At 36.3% G+C, this 22,281-nt stretch overlaps 2 protein-coding genes across 3 annotated transcripts in view; both read left to right on the forward strand.

Moving 5' to 3' along the window:
- KCNQ (KCNQ potassium channel) overlaps nucleotides 1–22,281 on the forward strand; it is a 62,138-nt gene that overhangs the window by 25,850 nt on the left and 14,007 nt on the right. The window lies entirely within an intron of this gene.
- Nucleotides 16,957–20,685, forward strand: mlt (tubulin folding cofactor E like protein mlt). The gene has a single exon (XM_089260957.1). The coding sequence runs from the start codon at nucleotides 19,033–19,035 to the stop codon at nucleotides 20,497–20,499; it is 1,467 nt and encodes a 488-aa protein (XP_089117083.1). The 5' UTR covers nucleotides 16,957–19,032; the 3' UTR covers nucleotides 20,500–20,685.

Here is a 22,281-nt window from a genome sequence, read left to right on the forward strand (position 1 = left end):
TCATAAAATTGATCATCAAAAAAAAAAAAAAAAGGCCACATAATGCCAGTCAGCCACTCAGCCAGCCAGTTGGCAGTAACTCACAAGTCCGGGCCGCACTCGACTCCGGCGTAGGGCCGAGGCCCGAAAACTACTGCAGCGCCCATAAAATTTTCAAGTGCAGTCTTTTAGGCTCAGCGTGCGCCAAATGCGAAATTGGACATGAAAATGAAAGGCATAAAAAAAACAGAAACACAAAAAAAAATAAAATAAAATGGGGGAAAAACAACAACAACAACAACAACAACAAAAAGTGCCAGGCAATGCTGCAAGTGGCCCCAAGTAGCAGCTGCCACATTTAAGCAGCAAACGTCTGCGGGGCAAAGCCAACGTTCATGTTCCGGCCGCAAAACACGGAAAAACAAGCCAAAAAGAAAAGCAACGGACGAACACGATACAAAACACGAGAAAGCCCCAAGTAATTGGGCAATAACGAAGCTTTTATGCTCTAGAGATTGGCACAGTTTTCATTATTCGTTTGCAAACATTCATAATTTAGACATTATCTGCTTAGTTTGTACGTTTCGCCACGAATTACATATTTATTAAAAAATTACGTGAGATAACGAACGCGCTTCTCCCCTTTGCATATTTCACATGCAGCCAAATTAATATCGCTTTGCAAATTTTAATTAAGTTTAAGCGCTTAAAAAAAAACAGAATTGAAGTTTAAATTTCGGTACAATTTGTTGGGTTTTGCATTTATTTTTAAATTTAGTAAGAGTTTTTTTTAAATTGCACAGAAAAACTTTACATATTTAAAACAATTTATTTTGTTTATCGAACCACGTAATATAATTGGCATTTTATTATATTTGTTTGTTTGTTATTCTTTACATATTTTATTCATTGAAGAACGTAAAATAGTTTGCATTCATTACATTGCCTAAAATTCTGAATTTTTCATAGCACATATTTGATGAAAATAATTGGAGAAGAAAAATATCTATCAATATAATTACTAAATTTCTTTGTTTTATTTATAATTTTATTAATTTTTTTTTTTATTAAATTTTACATTTCTTTATCCTTTTCATTAGTACTATTATGATAAATTTTGTTCTTACATTATTTGAATGCTTGGCTATAAATATAAATATTTTTGTCTATACATTTTTTAAATTTTTTTTATTTATTTAGTTTATTTATTTTTATTTTATTTTTATTTATTTATTTTTTTTTTTTTTTTTTTATTTATTTTATTTAATTTTTTTTTTTTTAATTACTGGATAGATGTTTCTGACGTTTACTTTCTTATTGCCAATTATTATTATTTGAAATGTATATTAATTTATGAGTCTCTATCGCTTTTCAGAAATTTCAAATAATATTGATAAATAATAGATTATTTATAAATCAAACAATTATGATATAGGCTCTGCTTAATATAAAATATACTGCTATATAACCCATCTCCAATAGTGCCGCAACACACACATCAACGTAATACATATTTCCCCTCTCCGCCCCCTTTTAAATGCTTTACACTTTTGAGTGGTCATCGGCCGATGATGTTATAATGAACTGCATGGCGAAATCTAATGTCCATTTAAGTGCAAAGTGCATTTCCGTAAGTGGGCCGTAGCCGCAGCAGCGCTCTCCCTCTTTCACTCTCTCTCTCTCTCTCTTTCTCTTCAAGTAATGCGGCTGCCCAAGTGTCAAAGCGACACAGTAAGCAGCCTCAACCACAACAACAACAAGAACAATTACAACAACTATAGCATACTTTTTGGGCTGGACTCTCTCTCTCTCTCTCTATGTGTGTGTGTCTGTGTGTGTGCGTGTTTTATGTGCATGTTTGTATGTGCCCTAGTACGAATGAAACTGGGAATTGTTTCGTTTTCGTTGTCGTTTCGAAATGAAAGAAAATGCTGTTTAATGTGCTTTTTATTATTTACATCCGCGGGCGGGCATCAGCGCCGCCCCCTTCCCCAATGCTGGCCCTTAAACCAGAGCCCACAAAACAGAAGCTCATCAACTTTTTTTTTTTTTGCATACCCTACAAACTCAATCAAAATGAGGAAATTGGGTATGTTGTTTGTGGAACAGGAATTTTGGTGAGCTATGAATGATAAAGGGAGGGAATAAAGGAGGGAGGGACCAGGTCTGTTCGACTCTCTGAAAGATCTATGTAAACTAGAATCCATTAACTCACAGCAGATATTCTAGAAAACAGATATACTCGCAAGATATTCTAGTAATTAATTATATTATTTTGATTATAGGAAAGACTTTCTGAAAATGGTAAAAATTGATAGTATTTCATCATAATTAACTCACAGATTTCTTTTATATATATCTCGTAAGCTGTAAGAGCTAGAGATATATAATTTGTATACTAAGCACAACTGAACTATGCACAACATATGAATAGTTTTGGTTTTCTCTTCTAGCTGGCAAAGTCTCGGATATTTTCATGATTTCTATTTCTATACTGGCATCAAACTTGCATCTAGGGTATCTTGTTGTCTACTACAAGTCACTCTCTTGTATTTTTTATTATTATTTTGTGGCACAGTTCCGGTTGCGAGGCTTTCATTTCTATGTAAATTTCGAGCGCCCCGAGCTAAATGGTTTTATTGTATTTAGTGGAAATTATTCACGCCAACTAACTTTAGCCAGCCAAGAGAGAGAAAAAGAAGAAGAAATACAGACTTTTTGACTGACAGATATATACAATTTATATAGAGTAGATCTGACAGATGTAGCTCTGTGATTGGCTGCCTTTGATGCGCAGCAGCTGCTTTAATGATTGCCTTCCGCAGTAATCTGTAATGATGCCATCAAAGTGATATAATTCAGCTGAATCAGTCAAATGCAAAAATCAGCAAAATACCTACACAGCTATCCATATTGTATATGGGTATATCTACACCCATTCGATTGGGTGATTGCAAATATTTACATGACATGCGGCTTTGGATTGGTCAATCAGCCGTAATGACAATACGGCTCACATTTTGCATTCGCAATATGGGCAAATACAATTATATATATGTACATATATGTATTGGCCATATGTAAGGTCGAGCCATAAATCAATAATATCGATTCCGATATATGCACATGCATACATACATACATACATATATGCATGACAACTGACAACGTGCAACAAGCAACAAGCACGCAAAAGAAAACGAGAAAGAAGCAAACTGAATAATTCGAGCGGTATCAAAACCAATGTCAATGGCTCAGCAATGCGACATTGGCCGAGGGTTTGATAGCCGAACTTATGTAGCTCTGGGAGGGGTTCATCAAAGTTGCTACTGGCGCAGCTGCTGCAACAGCGGCAGCACTTTGCTGCATGCGCTGCCAAAAAACTTGCCAAACTTTGACAAGTTTCAAATACGTTTAGTGTCCTCCCATTTTTTTTTTTTTTTTTTTGGCAAATTGGTTTTTGAAAATCCCGTTTGTGGAATATTTCGCCACCAAAAGTAATTTTGATAGGTGCCAAACAAATTTTATTAGTTTTCGGAACACTTTTTTCAGGGAATCTTGGCGTGAAAGCTTTGTAGTATTCTAAGATTCTCTTTTATTCAGCTTTATTTATATACATGCATATACATATAAGAAAAATTAAAGCAAATGAAACGGTACTTCTTCTTATAAAATATATATTAACGATTTCTCATTTTTTGCTTGGAGTAGATTGCAAGGAAAATAATTATTTAAAGCCCATTATTTTACTATTAGTAATTTTTTTATAGAATAAGTAGTTGTAGAATTATTAATTTATTAAATAAAATATTATATATAGAATATTTTTTATTGATTGAAATTCATTGGAATCATTGTGCTGGTTAAATAAGGTTAAATAAAATAATAAATGAAAATAATAATTATTTTTAAATAATCATACTATGATTTTAATGCCTCGATTTAATTAAAAATATTTTATATATTATCATATATATACAAAAAATCGTATACCATTCTTAGCCTTTCAGCAGCTCGCATCTCTTTAATATTTATATTAATTTAAAGGAAAATAATTTTCCTAAAATCTTTTCACTCAAAATTCAGCTTAGCAAAGTTTTTCCATAAAAAAATGAAAACATCAAGGCTCTTATAAGCTGAAGAGCTTAAGCTACTATAAACTGCAACTTGAAAGAAACTTGGCTTATTTTTTGCTGCCTATATACTATATATATATATGTGTATGTATGTGTGTGTGGGCATGTGGTTATGCCTGAGTGTTAATGAAAATATAGTTTTTGTAGGCAAAGTTATTGGCAAAGTGTCAAAGGCCAAAAATGCAATATTATATCGAAGGCTATGAAGTCAGCGTGTATTTCATATAAAATACCGTTACACACGAACACACACACACACATGGACATATGGACGTGCATCCAGTCAACCCCTACCCACACACACACACACATTGACAGCTTCCATTAAGAACATTGCAAAATGGCTGCATTGACAAGAGGAGCTATCGAGTCGAGTCGGCAACAGTAGCTGAAGCTGTATGTGTGTGTGTGTGTGCAGCGGTTGCATTTTAATTTATGCATATCAAATGATCTTGCAGCGCGCTTTTACTTTATAACGTTCCACATCAAGTGGCAGCCGCAGAAACTGTGCCACAAATATGAACAGCCAAGAAGTGGGCAAAAAGGGCAACAAAAGTAGAGAGAGAGAGAGAGAGAGAGAGAGAGAGAGAGGGAGAGAGGCAAAGAGCGGGAGGAAGACACAAAAACGTAGCGAATGCCATTGAAGTGAGTTAATTATTCAAAAGTTGCTCATACGCAACGTTGCGCCAGAGTCAGCGCACACACACAAACACACACACACACACACACATATGAAGTCACCCCCGAGCACACCTTTTGCAATTAAGTTGAATGCCATAAGAAATGACAACGCGTCGGTCCTTTTGGGGCAAGCACACTCTTGCTCACACGCCGCCAACTCGGGGCAGGGCTTGGCACCTAATGTGCCAGCCAGAAGTCGCAGAGGCAGCTAATTGTCGGCTTGCAACATGTTGCATGCCACCTAACCCACCCATACACCTGGCAAGCCCAGCAGGAAAGTCGATAGACGACGCTTAACTATTTTCGGTTTTTTCTTTATTTTCCTTTCTTTTTTTTCGCCTTTGACGTTTGCATATCATAAATGTGAAACTAGCTGCGGGTTGATTGACAGCCATGCCACTTAGATGGCTGCATATTTGCACTTGATAACAGGTTGACAGTCTCGAATGTCTCGATGCTTGACATTTCCAATTAATTACCGCTTACGTGCCCCCAACTGTCTATCTGACACAGCCCGCAATCGCAATTACTTGTGACAATTGTTTGACTCGCGCAAACACTGAGCCAAACGACAACGAAAGCTCCAAATGCAACAGGAGGAGAACGGCCGGGGACGATGATTGGGGCGTTAACATATGGCAAAGGGAAAGTAACAGTTGTTTGTTCCTGGGGCACGCCAAGCGATATTTGCGTTTGCAAAAGTAATACGCTCTTATTGCACTGCAGAATGCAGACTGCAGTTTAGCAAAAGTCATTGTCCATTAAGAGAGGCGGAATATAACGAAATACAGTAATCAAAGTCATGTTTGCTTAGTCGAACTTATGAGGGATATTAGATATAGATACAAATGTCGGGCATTAAATGGCAGATGGAAGAAAAGAGAAAAGAGGAGATAGAAGACAGAAGATGGAAGATAGAAGATAGAAGATATAAGATACAAGATACAAGATACAAGATACAAGAATAAGATATAATAAGATATAAGATATAAGATATAAGATATAAGATATAAAATATAAGATATAAGATATAAGATATAAGATATAAGATATAAGATATAAGATATAAGATATAAGATATAAGATATAAGATATAAGTATCCGCTATTATCATTGGTTCCAGATGTAGAGATAAGATATCCTCTATGAGTCTCCGCATACGATTATCGATATCACAGCTCTCGTCTCCGCTATCAGTCTAGATATCCGTTACGCTCTAAGATATAAGATATAAGATATAAGATATAAGATATAAGATATAAGATATAAGATATAAGATATAAGATATAAGATATAAGATATAAGATATAAGATATAAGATATAAGATATAAGATATAAGATATAAGATATAAGATATAAGATATAAGATATAAGATATAAGATATAAGATATAAGATATAAGATACAAGATACAAGATACAAGATACAAGATACAAGATATAAGATATAAGATATAAGATATAAGATATAAGATATAAGATATAAGATATAAGATATAAGATATAAGATATAAGATATAATATATAAGATATAAGATATAAGATATAAGATATAAGATATAAGATATAAGATATAAGATATAAGATATAAGATACAATATACAAGATACGGAAAAGAGAAAGAGAAGTTTATAAATATATGCTGTATATGCAAAGTCTTACAGTGAATCTTATGAGATTTAAATCTGAGTCAACTTTTAATGAAATTTGCCATCACAACAAGAAATCTGTAGCCTGCAGTAAATGTCTAGAGGGTGTCACGAACTCAAGTTCTAACTTATCCTAAATTAATACCAATCAATATCAATATTTTATAGTTTTAGAGCTCTCCCTTCCACCCATCCATTTTCAACAGTTATTTTGTAATAAATTCAGCTTAGCATCGAACCAAAAAATATCTACTTTGTCAGCCCCAATTTGCCAATAAATTCCTTAAAAATTTCATATTAAAACCGGCAAGCCCCCAAAACTATGCTACGATATTAAAGTTGCGCAAAAGTTTGGCCCAAAGGCGAGCATAAAAATGCCCTAAATTTTCAACTCATTACGTTATCATAATAAAGCCGACTACGGCGTAATGCTGAAGGATTAATTAGTTTGGCGCACGGCTTAAAATGACGTAAAATGCCAGTTACGCCCTTAATTATAGAGTTAACTCACATGTTCGACATAAAATCGCTCATGATTAAAGCATAAATCCCATAACCAATTTACTAATGCGCGGCTGCAAGTTGAGAACTCGAAAAGTTTGCGCACAACAGGAATTTTCGGTTGCCAGAGCTATGCGAAATGCTCAGATTCTTAACAAAAACTTTTCGTTAACTCGAAAATGTAAAATGTACAAATAAACCTGAAAATGTTGATATACATATATGTATATATGTGTAGGTGTGTGTGTGTGTGTGTGTGTGTGCGTGAGTTTGAGTAAATATTTGTGAGCGCTTTGAAACTATTTAGCTGGAAATGTAAAGGCAACCTAAGTGGCTCGGCCGTAGGCCAAGGCTGCGAAGCTAAACGAATCACAAGTGCAAAATGCATTTAACTATAATAGCCGCATGCACAGGCTGATGCATGTGGTTAGATATTAATGTATATGGGTATCCACCCAACCACCCAACCACCAACCACCTAACTAACTAACTAACTAACAGTTGACATTTGTGTGTATTTATGGCTGTGTATATTATAGTTGTTATTACTCATACGCCCCGTTGTGCCCGTGCTGCAGCTGACAACGTAACTCAATTTGATGATAATTATAATTATGCCTGCCGCTGTGTTATTTCCGTTGTGCATGAGTGTGTGTGTGTGTGTGTGTGTGTGGGGGGTGTTTGTGTATGTCAGTTTTTGATGGAGCCACCTTCATGTTGCGCATCGAGCGTTAAATGTGGATTAGTTTCAGCACAACAAAGCGCTAATAACATTAGCTGAACGAGTTTCAGCAATTAGCAGCTGATAAAACTAACTGAAAGAAAAACGAAACAGGAAAATCCTGTATGCAAGGCGAACAAGAAAGTCAAGTAAATGTAACTTTCTCGATTAGTGTGAAGTATTCAAGAACTTTTCGCTATTAGCTTATTGAAGCCTCATGTCATTATTGCTGAAGCTGACATATGTAGAGCACCTTAAGCTGCAATTCGTAAGAGTTTATATTATTTACATTAGAGCTCTTCTTAAAGTTCAAGTTGAATAAAGCTTCACTTTAAATAATTCTAGCTTAGGAAATTTTGGTAAAGCTTTAAGCTGCAACTCGAGAAAATAAACGAGTTTGTGTAAAACATAAAATTTGCTGTTTATTATGGGAAGAAAGTTAACTAAATGCAGATTTTTATAGATTTTATAGATTTTATAACTTGAAAGTCTGACATATGTAGAGTCCAGGAAGAGAGTCCTTTTGTTATATGAAAGCATTAGGAGCAAATACAGATTACTAAATCGCATTAAGTATCCTCAAGTATTGAACTATAAAATCTGGGTCAAATGAAGCTCATGAAAGCAACAAGTATTTGATTCTAGTTTCTACTTTTTATATAAAACTAACTTTACCACAAAAGTGTCTCACGAAAAGCTCACTAAGGCTTCCGTCATCACACTTTAAGATCTGCCACACATCAAGCTGAAAGCTCTGTTAATTACCTAGAATCAAGCATTTTTAGTTGCTCGCTCGAACTGACATTAGCTTCCATATCCACTTTAAGCCAGTGTCATTTGGCACTTGGCAAACTGGACAAACACACACTGAACTTGCTCGTCAATTGCGACACGCTGGGCAGCCACCTTAGCCGCAGTCGGTGTCGCAGCTGCTACCGCCACCGCCACCGCCTCCACCACCGGCACCGCAGCCGCATTGGCAGTCAAAGCCACACAACCACTTACGTAATTATCATTAGCCATTTGCGTGTCGCTTTAAAGTCGAAGGCAACATCTAAATAATCTGTCTGCAAACAAAAGGCCTCACGTTCCGCCCCATTCGCCCCATTGCGAATATTTGCTGTCATCTCCCGGCCGCAAAATTCAGTTGCTGTTTGAATTTCACCTCGGACGACAGCTGTTCAAACAAATTACAATGAATATGCAATTGTTTTGGGGTGCCCAGCGCACAAACATTTGATTGATGAAGACCAACACAACAGCAACAACAACAACAATAGTAACAGCAACAAAGATCTGTGCTCGAAATATGCAAATGATATAAAAATATCCACAAAAAAAGAAATATGAAAAGCAAGAATAAAGAAAAGTTGCGCACAGATAATGCCAAATGGTTAGGCGAGCAAATTAGCGTACTTAAAGTGATTCATTGAGGCGGCATATTTGATAACTTTGTGGCACGCCACAAAATATACACTAATCAGCGTGCCACCAAATGGAAAATTGCGCATCATTATGCGGATCATCGCATCGATGGAAAATTGTAACGAAACGAATTCACATTCAATTACGTCGTTGGCCAAATTGATAAACAGCAAGCACTCAATAAACGTATTAGCCAGGCTCGTATCTACGGCTCGATAATCTATCTGCAGCAATCAATTGAAATTATACAAATAGCAATTACTGTTGGAGTTATTTATACCTAGTCAGGCAAAAATTGTAGGTATTTTGTGTAGTATATAATAATTATCGATAAGTAGTGCTGACTGAGTTATAGCCAAATTATAGCCTCTAAAGAATTGAGCTATCGCTAAATTATAGCTAGCTATGTTTAGACATAGCTATAGACGAACAGCTGTAAATGCTTCCAATTATATATGATATTTATGTTTAAATTTTAAATTTTATTGTACAAAAAAATGAACAAGTTAAAATTGAATCGTGGACAGAGTTATCGACTTATCGATAAATATTTTATATATAAAATAATTAAAATTATATAGAATTATATATTATATAAAATATTTACAATAATACAAACATAGTGCAGTATATTTAATATCTCCAACCTTTGTTCCACTTTAGCAAACTTTCGCAAACTTCGTCTAGGTATGCAAAATAGACTTCACAGAGCGTATACTTAATATCAAGCTCTTCTCTCTTAAGTAAGCCAACGAAATTCTATTATATTTGACCTTTCCAAACTAAAAAAAAAAAAGCAAATAATTCTAGTATCTCTAAGCTGAAAGCAATTGCCATGGCACGCCTTAAAGTTGAATATATAAAGAGACTTCCCTGGCAACTTAAGCAATTATGTTTGATTGTTGAAGTTCTGGGCTGGCGGCTGAAACTTTTAATCTTGAATCACCTTGGCTCGAATTCAACACCAAAACTCGAGCTGGGATTATTGTGCTGTTATGCTAGGCAACCCACTTAACAGGCTTCTGCAATTTATATATATATATCATCCACAAAAACCAGAGGCAAATGTAAAATGCAGACATACGCAGAAATTCTGAATATTTTGCGCTTTCGAGCATGCATTGCCCGAAGGACTGCACAGAGAGCGACAGAGAAACTACCTGAGAAAGACTATAACAAGACGAAGAAGAAGTAGCGGTAAAAAAAAAATGAAGCTATGTGTAATTTTTTGCCATAGTATTTTAGTTTGATTAAAACATGAGAGTCTAAAGAGCAAACCGTCTGCGACGGAGTGAGAATGCCAGCAATTGATGTGCCATTGCAACGATTCATCTATTTGGGCTATATGTACCTGTGTTCAGGCTGTTTCGTTTTGGCCCATTTGGCCGCATCTAGGGCAAAAGAAATTTGCCTACGTGTGTGTAGCTGCAATCTGAAGCTGACAAATGATTTCGCATTTTCAATCTGGGACTGTGAAAGTTTTGCGCAAGGTGTTCAGGACAGCGAACATAGCATATACCCTGTAGGTAAAACTATATGCGACACAGGGTATGCCAGGATGAAGTGTGCAATAGGAAAGAATTAGCATAAATAGACATTGGATATTAATGCATAAATACTTTTCACGGTCTTATAGATCTGACTGCAGTTGGACTTATCGATAAATTATTAATTGTATATAAGGTATAATTTAGTTATAGAGTTTTAATATATTCAAGATATATAAAACAATTACTAAATTATATAACTTATCGATCAATTCTTTATATATATAAAATCGACAACAGTAAATATCATATATTATCAATTATCAGAGCTATCGATAAATAACAGTATTAAAGTAAAAAGATTTTATAGTAATTCACCTTCAAGGCTTTTCTAAGATAGCTAGCTATATCTCTGTAATATATGTATTATCTACAGGATATCTGTTCGTCTATCACCGCATACCCATTTCGAGCATAGAGCAAAAATAACACACAGAGAAAAACAGAAGAACACTCAACTTGTGCTTGTAAGCCAACTGTCAACGATTTCCTTTTGCCAACATTTTGTCCTAGATTTCATTATTGCCAGCAAATTAATTGCGCCCTTAGAGTACATCAAGCACTGCTTCATGTATATATACTGTAAGAGATATACTATACATATATATATATGTGTATATATATGTAGATATAAATATATGTATGTATATATGGGAAAGGTGTATATGGTGTGTTACCCCTTTGCCTGAGCTGGTTATGAATAATTCAGTTAACAAGCTGGCTTGACCGGCCCAGTTATTGCTTTATGGCCCGGCCAAGTAAAAGAGAGGCCCACTAATTGCATATAATGAGCTCAAATGCATTTGCCAACTGCAATTGCAATGGCAAATGTTTGAGAAAGTGCAATCGAAACGAAGGTCTCTCTGAAGGCTGCTTGTCTAGTTGACTCAACTCGAATCGACTTGACTCGACTCGCCTCGTCTTGACTCGTCTCTCTCCTGCTTAGTAATTCAACAGCTTCATGCTCTTTAAGCCACTATCAAAGGCGATTATAACTAACTTAAGTAAAGCGTTCACATACACACACATACAAATGTTTTATCTCGAACGTCTTGCAATTTATACTCCCATTTCGTTCTCTTTTATCAGCTGTCCGCATTGGCAGTGACTCAGCATTTTAATGTTTGGTTTATGGCTATTATTAATTTGAAAATAAGATAAGCTTAGATTTGATAGCCAAACAGTTAAATAATTGACCGCATCGATATAGTTTAAGTATGACTTTAAGTTTGAAGTGAAATTGGCAAATTTTATGCTTTTTTTTCGTATCTAAAAATTTTGCGGTAAAATAATTATAAAAAAAAATTTTTGGCTATATTTATGGAATAAATAATTGTGGTTTTGCTCTTTCAAAAAAAAATATATACAGGCTTTAAATTCTAAAATAGTCACAAAATGCCGCACAAATTAGGAATTTTCCAATATAGTTAAATGAAATAGTTATGCATATTTTTCGATAAATTATAAAATTATTACGATATTTTAATAAATAAAAATTATTTATTTATTTATAATATTTTGCGTAAAGTAATTCAATTGTATTTTTACACTATTCTATTTTCTATAAATATTTTGAAGAATAATTTACGTATAACGTTTGGTCTAGTTGCTCTTGGAAATAGTCTTATAAATTATATTTGAGTCAAGTTTTTTAGCCCCTTCTTTTATGTCTATTTTTTTTTACGCGGGTGTCGTAAACTACAAAACTACCTCAAGCATACAGCACTTTCAGCTATTTTTACGAGACAAGCACGAAGTGCATCAATTTAATTGAACCCAACGCAGCAAAATAGTACCAACAACCACAAAGTAATAATAATAATAATAATAATAATAAGAGCCACTGGGTACTGGAGGGCAAAGATACCAAACACCGACCCAGAAATTGATACCGATCCGCTGTGGGTGACAACCAACAACAGCAGCAACAGCAACAGCAACAACAACAACATTCGGTTATCGCTGGCTCGCACCGAAAAGTGCAAATGTCGCATATTAAATTAACGCTGATGGCCCCAACAACAACAAAAGCAATAACAACAAAGAGAGAGCAACAAAAGCAACTAGATTATTTGAAGCGTAAAAAATGAAGGCAAAAAAAGAGGTGATAAACAAGAAAATCTATGTAAATGAGACCACTTGAGACTAACAAAATACCCTGTAAAAAAGAGACTGAATTAAAAATGGAAAAGTGATTGATTTGTAATATAATTTTTATATATTTAAATTTGCTAAAATAAATATTTATTTGCTCTAATTAGGATTTATATAGGAGGTTAAAGTATATAAAATAAATTTTATATTTAGAATAGTTTTCAAAAGTAAATTTTTCTAGAGCAGAAGTCCGATTTTATTTTATTATTTTATTTTTTTTTTTTGTAATAATTTTTTTTTATTTTATTTTATTTTATTTTATGTGTATTTTTTTTTACTTTTTTTTTTTTTTTTTTTTTTTTGCTGGCTCATATAAAATTGAGCTCATGTAACATATACTAAATTTCTTAATGGTAGCTCCTACAAAAACTAAGCCCAATTAGACAGCTATTAAGTAAATTAACTCATTAAGTAAGCTCATTTAAGATACAGTTTTTTTAAGAGAAGGTAAATTGTTGCAGACAACTGGATAATAGCTTCATTAGACGATGTTTAGTAGCAGCTGATTATACAATATATAAAAAAAATGGACGAAAAACTGAATGAAAGAAATAATATATAAAATTGAAAGATTTAAAAGAAACTGGAGCATTAGTAGCAGTAGAGACCAATAGTCCAATATATATAGGGAATATATGTATGTATATAAATATGTAATCCATATAAATTCATTTTGATATTTCTCCTAGACGAGCCACACTCCATAATCAGTGGCCATAAAAACAAAATACTGCGAACATATTTCAAGCTGCCAGCCATTTAATGACTGTCATTTTCGACTATATTTCACATTTACAGGGTATACAAAAAAAAAAAGAAAGGAGAAATAAAATCGGTTGACATTTAAATTGGAAACGTTTTATCTGGTCGTGTGTAAATATTATTGCGACTAATGAGTGCTGTCAACGGCAGCCGCACTATCATTTTTGGAGGGGCAGTCAATCAATCAATCAATCAATCCAGGCAATCAGTCAATCAGGCCGCCATAACGCTCAATGCGGGTCATTTATGCAATTTGTCAATTTGCCAATTTGCCAACGTCTGACAAACGAAATGAAATAGACACATTTATTGGCTACGAATTTATGAGCATAAGAAAATTATTTATGCTCTACTTTTCTCACTCACTCTCAGTCATCTCTCTCGCTCTCTCTCTTTTTTTCGCTTGCTGACAAAAACGGGTCAAAGTTATAAATCTCGTATATAAAACATATTCGATACGTTTGCTATTTGCTGATTTGTTACACAATCAACAACTGTTTGGTAAAACTCGGGCATAATGAAGCAGATAAAGAAAACATTACTCATACGCAAGGTTAACCACTTGTTCAACAGAAGACCAAACCGAACAACTAGCAGGCAGCAACCACAGTCAAGCTCAAGTATAACGCATGTTATCACAAACACACACACACACATCGAAAAGAATATATATATAGAGAAAAACTTGTAATAATTTAACGAAAAAATGCGATAAAATGATGACAAAAACTGTCTAGACTTTTTTGCTTGAGACGGGAAAATTGCTTTTCTTATAGCGGCCATTGTTTATGTACGTATTAAAGTCGTTAAAATTGTGCGCTGTCGGGCATACGAAAAGTCAAAATTTCCATTTGTGTAAAACACGAAATATTTCTAGAATTTTACGAGCACAACGAAGATACAACAACAACAACAAATGCAGCTTAGGCGAATTTATTGACGCAATTGATTTGAATAAATTTTGTATTGGTTTTTATTTGGGTTTTTGCTTTGATTAAATATACTATATACATACATACATACATCTATAGTATATGCACGTTTATACACATTGAACAATTTTGTAAACAGCAATTGGCCATTAAATTGCGTTCACAAAATAAATTCACTTTATATACATGTGTCTATATATTTTACATTTTCTAATTACAGAAACAAAAAAAAAATGTTTAAGAATCTCGAATTACAACAATTCAACTTCATAAAGTAGTATATAAAATGTAAATAGATTTGAGTCGGGTAAAACTGACTGCAGAATACGCGCTCAAACTAGCGGAATAGTTGAATCTATATCTATGTCTATGTCTATACTTTATAGATATCCAATATAAGACTTCTAGAGAAAACTAATAGAAATACAGCTCTACAGAAAATTTTTAGCTTTAAAACTGATTTAAGTGTATATTTTATTCAACTGAAGCCGACATGCATAATTCTTTTTGAAGAGATCTGAAAATGTTTTACCTAAGCTTACACATAATTAAACAAAATATATGTATATTCAACACATATAATATCTATATACATAAAGGTCAACTTTTCACACAACTGATATACTCCTCTTTATGCTCTCCTTCAATTAACATCTTTATACTCTAACAATAATCCGAAATGACAAACAGATAACAATCATCTTTCATCTTTTCACACTTATACGCGATTATAAATAGTCCAACAATAATGATATATTATAGATAATTAAAACAATTTTCTTGGTATGACTAAAATAATATTGACAAATGGCTTATTTGTCGTTCTCTCTGTGTCGCTCAAAACAAATGCCGGTCAAACCATAACAAAATCGCATTTTCGAATAAGGCGACTTTCCACAGATAATTATAGACTAGACATATAGGCATTGTCCATGGTATATGTATGTATATGTGTGACGCCTTCAAATGTCTGAGATACATACGAACGATATGGTTCGTTGCACCGTATATTAATAAAGACATAATTGATGTGTACAATGAGCCTCACGAAATTTTGTGGACTATTTTAATATGAGTTGTGTATTTTTTTTTTAGATTATGAGTAAAAAAAAGCAGAGACGGAAAACTTTGTTATGACTCCATTGGAGCTCTGCTTAAGTGCAAATGAGTCATGACTAGCTTGATTTTTACTTTGTTTTGGGTCTTTTTTATGATGTTGCTAACTATTGCTTATTGTTGACTTCTTCAAGGATGAAAACAATTGTAATTCGAATGTGAATCAAAAGCTCGGCTAGATGTTATGGTAATTAGAGTGGAAAATGCGAAAGGAATATAGGTAGATATGCATGTATATGTCTGTATATATGTACATATACATAAATAGGAATGTGTATGAGATCTTGGAATCAACCTTGACAACTATCTATAGTAGCTGCTATAAAAATAACAACGTTTATTTATTATTGTTGCGAAATTCTCTACAAATTGCCATTCTGAAAAATATGTCAAAAATGTGTAATGCAAATGGTAACACGAAAATCTATGGGCTGACATCTGTTGCAATTGAAATTGCATTATTTGCTATTTTTTGCTGCATCTATTGATCCAACAAATGGCACTAGTAAACACACTCACCCACACACAGACAGATGCATTAGAGTACTACTCGTGCATTCATCTTTAACACATTCTGTGGAGCACTCGAAGCCAGTGACAGCAATAATCAAATCTACATGTATGTAAACTGATTGAAACCCTTGTCAGACATTTTCCTCGCATTTTTTTCTGCTATTCGACCAAATGGAAAACAGAAGTGTAGAAATATTTGTATCTTTTCTGCATGCTCGCGCATATTCTGTGACAATGCTCAATATTCGCAGCAGTAAATTGAGTCGGGTCATAAAAAAAGGCAGGCGTCAAACGTTATGCTTTGTGCAAATCAAATTTGTAACGCCCCCCAATTGTCATGCCCATGCTCGTGCTATGTTCCCCCGTTGTCACAATGCTGCCCATCTGTTATTCGCTGTTGTTGTAGCTGGCATGCACATGGTGGCAAAGCTCTGTGAGCGAGTGAGAAAGAGGGAAAAGCTCACACGTCTGCCATGCATTGCAAACACAATCAGCTGAGCGTCGAAAGCTTTCAACTTGCTGCGCAGTTTCGTTTCAGCGTCAATGCAAACAAACATATGTTTGTGTTTTCGTGCGCTCGCGTGTACGTGTGTGTGTGAGTGTGTGAGTGTGTGAGTGTGTGTACTTCTGCATGCTGGTCACAACATCAACAAAGCACAGCTGTGTATGTGCGCCATAAGCTTTGTAAATTGGCGCGCTCACGGCGCTTGCTCTCTCCCGCTATCGCTCTTGTGCTCTCTCTCTCTCTCTCTCTCTCTCTCACACACTCTCTGACTGTTCCAATTCGCCGTCTCCACCCCCACTCACTGACATAACTCGCTCGCTTATTGCGCACCTTTCAAGCTGTCAACAAAGTGAACCCCATTGAGTTGTTACGACAACAGCGGCGCATTGTACAACTGTAACAGCATATTCGAGCCAAGGCTATGGAAATTTAAAAATACTTGCATATTTGCAATCATCCCCTAGATTACAGTTAAATGCTGCCAATCATAATAAAAATTTGCTACGCGAGTTTTCTTATCTTTATGTGACGGGGTAGTTTGTTATAGCGCGTTTTCACTGTCCCATGACCGTTGACTTTATAACTGGTTTTCCAGACGGAATAGAAACGGTAGCGCATTCGCCATATAACAGGGCGCCCAAGTCTTTGATATTTGTGTTTACCTAGGGCCGCTGCCAAGTGCACAACGCACAAGGTCATTGTAAATGTGTTTTTATTATAGAAAACAAAATTTCTATAATTCTACAAATTCTATTTCTTGCTTGCCCCACAAAAACTTTTTAAGACCGAAAGCACCACAACAATATTTGTATTTGCTTTAGCTAAATACAATTTCGTAATGTAGCGTATGTCTATTTATTTACGTCGCAAGGTCGTCGTCATCAGACATTTACAGCCGCGCCATGGGCTAGTTTATGAGGCCCCAGTTTTGGGCGCTAACCACATAATTTGGAAAAATCAAAAAAAGAAAAAAGAAATTGAAACAAAACAGGCCACGCGAAATGCGTATTGATAAATATTCTATTTAACTCTATTTGGTGGCATCAAAATTGTTGTGATAAGTTCTTATCTGATTGGAGCTGTAGGGGCGGCAGCACCGTTAATAGCATAAGCAGGAGACTTACATCAGATGAGAACTTATTGCATCGTCTAATTTCGGCATCGAAAAACAACAACAACAAAATCATAAAATATTTTCGAAGCGCCCAAAACGTTACTTGAGCGAAAAAGCTTCCTGCGAATCCGCCCCTGTGCGCATGACGGCGACCTACACACAAAAACAAAAACAACAAACAGCGCCAACAACAACAGTAACAGCAGCACAAAAGCACACGACGAGCTGAGCAGCACCAGCAGCAGCAGCAACTGGCAAAACGGGCCAGAAGAATATACAGACAACACACGGAGGCGAGTTCGTTCTTGTGTTGTGGTTTTTAGTTGAGCGTTTGCTGGCGTTGCGAACGGACTGAGAGAGAGACACCATCAGAAATTCGAATAAAACTAACAGCCAAAGCAACAGCAACTGCAGCAGCAGCAACAACAGCAACAATTAGAAAAGCTAAACAACAATAACGATAACAACAACAAACAACAAAAACAAAATAAAGTAACAAAAACAGAGAGGTGGCTTTTTGTCGTAGTAAAACGCCATTGACTGGAATATTTCGAGCGCAGAGACAGAAAGACAGCTGGAAAGAGATAGACAACAGAGACGTAGAGCGGGGCAGCAGGTAGTCTGGCAAGTGGCCCCTGCTTAACACTCCAAACACACTCACACACAAACGCACACGCACAGAAAAACAATTTGTTGTGGTTTTCTTTGTTTCGACAACAACAAATTTTGTTAAATTAGTGCGCAATTACAACAACAACGACAACAACAACAACGAAGGCAAATACAAACGTGCGCAGCAAATTGTTTAAATCGACAATTGCAATAGGAAAAAAAAATAAACGCTGCGCAAAAAACAAAACAACAACATAAAGCACAAAACGTTGCATTACGACATCAAAAAATAATATATACTATATATAATAACGAAATTCAATGTAAAACGCAACCTAAGTTCTCCCAAAAATCAATAAGCAACAAAAGGCAAGCAGCGAAGGAGCAGGCAGAGACAGAGGCTGCGACAGCAGCAGCAAGAAGAAGAGGAAGAACAAGCACAGCACAACTGGCTGAACAAGAACCGTAAAAGCTTTACCACTTAAGGCAAAGCTTCAAAGTGCAGTTAAACGCAGCCAGCACGCAACAGCAACGCAAAGCTGAACAAAAACAAAAACAAAAGCAAAACAAAAAGTGAAAAGTTAAATTTACATAATTCATTGGCCGCTGCGACAGCATTTAAGAGTGCTACACTGACTGTGTGAGAGTGTGAGGGAGATAGACACAGACAAAGAGAGCGTGCAAGATGCCCTCATTACTCGAGGCGCTTGAGCGCAAATATTTCGCCGAATGCGAATTTGAGAACGCCAATCAACCCGAGCTGCACAAGCGCTCCGATCTGCCCAATGATTTTACAGTTACCAAATGTGGCGGCCGCATGGAGTTCTCCATATTCATACCCCGCCTCTCGCCCCTAACCAGTGTGCCCGCTCTGCTGGTGCTCAATGACTGCGACATCGACTGCGCCGGTGATTTCGACAGTATTCGGGAGAAATGCCAGCGTGTGCGTGAGCTGGATCTGGCGCAGAACAAGCTACAGGACTGGCATGAGGTCTTCAACATACTGAAGCATATGCCGCGCATTGAGTTTCTCAACCTGAGTAAGAATCAGCTGATGAATGTGCCCAGTGCGCTGCAGGCGGCGCCAACGATCAATCTGAAGAATTTGGTGCTCAATGGCACCTACCTGGACTGGATGTGTGTGGATGCACTGCTGCAGAACTTGCCGGTGCTGCAGGAGCTGCACTTGAGCCTCAACAACTACACCAGCGTGCTGCTCGATGCGGCGGACGAGGGCAGCTGCCAGTGTGTGCCACAGACAGAAACGGCGAGCGAAGCAGAAGCAAAAGCGGAAGCCGATACGGAAACAGAGACGTGCTGCAATCTGTGCCAGGGTCGTCGCAAGCTAACCCAGGCACATGGCGCTCTGCAGACCCTGCACTTCACCGGCAATCCCATCGAGCACTGGGAAGAGATCTGTCGGCTCGGTCGATTGTTTCCCCGCTTGGAGGCCCTGGTCCTGGCAGAATGCCCTATCAAATCCCTGCAGGCGACAAACACAGCCGAATTGGATTCGGCCACTGCCAGCGAGTGCCACAAATACTTCCCCTGCCTCAAGCTGCTCAATCTGAGCTGTGCTCAGCTCAATAGCTGGGCGGACATCGATGAGCTGGCCAAATACGAACAGCTGCAGAATCTGCGCGTCAAGCATTGGCCCCTCTGGGAGACGCTGGAGTGCACGGAGCACGAACGTCGCCAGCTGCTGATTGCACGGCTGCCAAATGTGTCCATGCTCAATGGCGGCGGCAAGATCAGCGTGGACGAGCGCGTCGATGCGGAACGTGCGTTTGTGCGTCACTACATGGACAAGCCGGAAGCGGAGCGCCCCGCACGCTATGCCGAACTACTCGCGGTGCACGGCCAATTGGATCCGTTGGTCAATGTGAATCTGAAGCCAGAGAAGCGGGTGAAGGTCGTCTTCACGTACAACGATGTGAGCGAAAGTCGCTTCGTGGACATCTATCTGACGGTCAACGACCTGAAGGTCAAACTGGAGAAGCTCATCGGACTGGCGCCGAACAAGATGCGTCTCTACTATCTCGACCAGGACTACAAGGAGTTCGGCCCAGAGGAAATGCGGTATCCCAATAAACAGCTCTACAGCTATAATATACAGTCGGGCGATGAGATTATAATCGATGCTAAGAAGTAAATCCGGAAGGCAGCAGGATGGATGGACTATTGGAATGATGATAATTCCTGGAAATGTTGCTACACATATAGCTTTGTGAACGAGCGGTGCTAAGAGCAACAACAATTTGTGATCTTGTATCAAGCTTCTTACTGACGGATACAAAAACCCAACCAACATGCATACATACATATAAATATCTATCTATCTATATATATACAAATACAGACATATATATATGTTATGAACAACTTAAATCTATCGTACATATATTATAAATATTTTTACAATTATTTACCGCCTTCCGACAAAACCGATTTACTGTATATATATATTTCAATGGCCAAAATACACAGAGACATACAAGTAATACACACCCACGCACACACTTGTCCATATATAAAGATATATTTTAATTAACATCCTAACCTAAGCCAGCTACAGACTAAAAACAAAATACTTAAGTATAACAAACAAGCATTATATTAAAATTTAAAACAATTTTTGCTGAAATATGACTCAGAGTTTTTTCTTTCTCTCGTTTTTAATGGATTCATTGTTATCGATGCACTGGGAGTTGTCGTTGCGATAAGATACAGTTAGGAGTGCTAGGAAATACAAATGCGCTACATCTATTGTCTATGTCACGAACACTCGTTGGGAGAAAAAAATGTGAAAGAAGTGAAGTCTGAGGAATAATGAAGTTTGAATACCCTTTAAAAGATGAGACTTGGATGTGATTTTTGTTACTAGAGCTTTCTTTTGGCAAAGTGAATGCGTTTGTATGCAAGTTCTTATCTTATCATATGTGTATATTGTCGTAATTAAATATGCCTAAAAATACAAGAGAGCGAGCGAGAAAAAGTAGGAAAATGTTCCCTGTTCTGTGCTATATGATATCATAGCCCAAAGTTAATTTTATGTTCAAAAAAACTTTTCTTATGAAATATTCAAAGAGTGAAAGAACTTCTATTGTTGGCCTACAGTTTCAATGACGGTAATCTGATACGATATGGCGACTTGACCGATATACATAAGCTACACACAGAAATGTAGTAATGTTTATATATGGTTATATAGAAGTTACGTACGCTGACTGTAATTCATAGATTATTAGCTATGCCAAGCACGCAACTCTCTTGCGTTACATTACTCATGATACAATCAGAATACCCTCTCCAGGTGTAGGAAAATGAAATAAAAACATCGTGACTCTCTGGTATTGCACGCGCATCGTGTGTTGGGATCCGCTTCGTTTTTCTAAAAGCTTTCAATTATGGCAAGCGACAACTCGATCTGTTGATGTATTGCCAATATCTAAGCCAAAGCTTCCGTCATGCTCAATAAGCATTTTATACTATATACTTATAAATTATATGATATTATTGGATTATAATAAAAGTGCGAGCTGTTTAAAGTTGAAACTTGTTTTGCGTCTCCCACGCACAATTAACATCGCAATATGAATCAGAATTTATGATTGGGGTTATTCGTGCATAGTTTATTTTAATTGGCACTTTTTTTTTTTTTAACTGAACAAACAGAACATGTGATTCTGTTTACACACGATATGAATTTATGATCTTCTAGACTGCGATCTTAAAAGGAGAACCGCAAATATTTGGCACACAGATTCAAATTTTTATGCGAATGCAATCAAAATGATTTTAATGGATTAATTTATATGGTTAAAAGCCACAAAAGTTCTAGAGCTTCAGCAATTTAGAATTGCATTAGCTCATAGAAATACGATTCATTTGTATGCACTATAAAAGATTACAGAAAAAATTACATGTAAGACAT

The sequence above is a fragment of the Drosophila navojoa genome, chromosome 5 (genome assembly GCF_054131105.1).
Source record: "Drosophila navojoa isolate 15081-1374.11 chromosome 5, UAZ_NAV_1.0, whole genome shotgun sequence".
Classification (NCBI taxonomy): domain Eukaryota; kingdom Metazoa; phylum Arthropoda; class Insecta; order Diptera; family Drosophilidae; genus Drosophila; species Drosophila navojoa.

What these genes read in the sequence shown, in the direction of transcription:
- mlt (XM_089260957.1), top strand. Translation starts at nt 19,033, where the DNA reads ATGCCCTCATTACTCGAGGCGCTTGAGCGCAAATATTTCGCCGAATGC.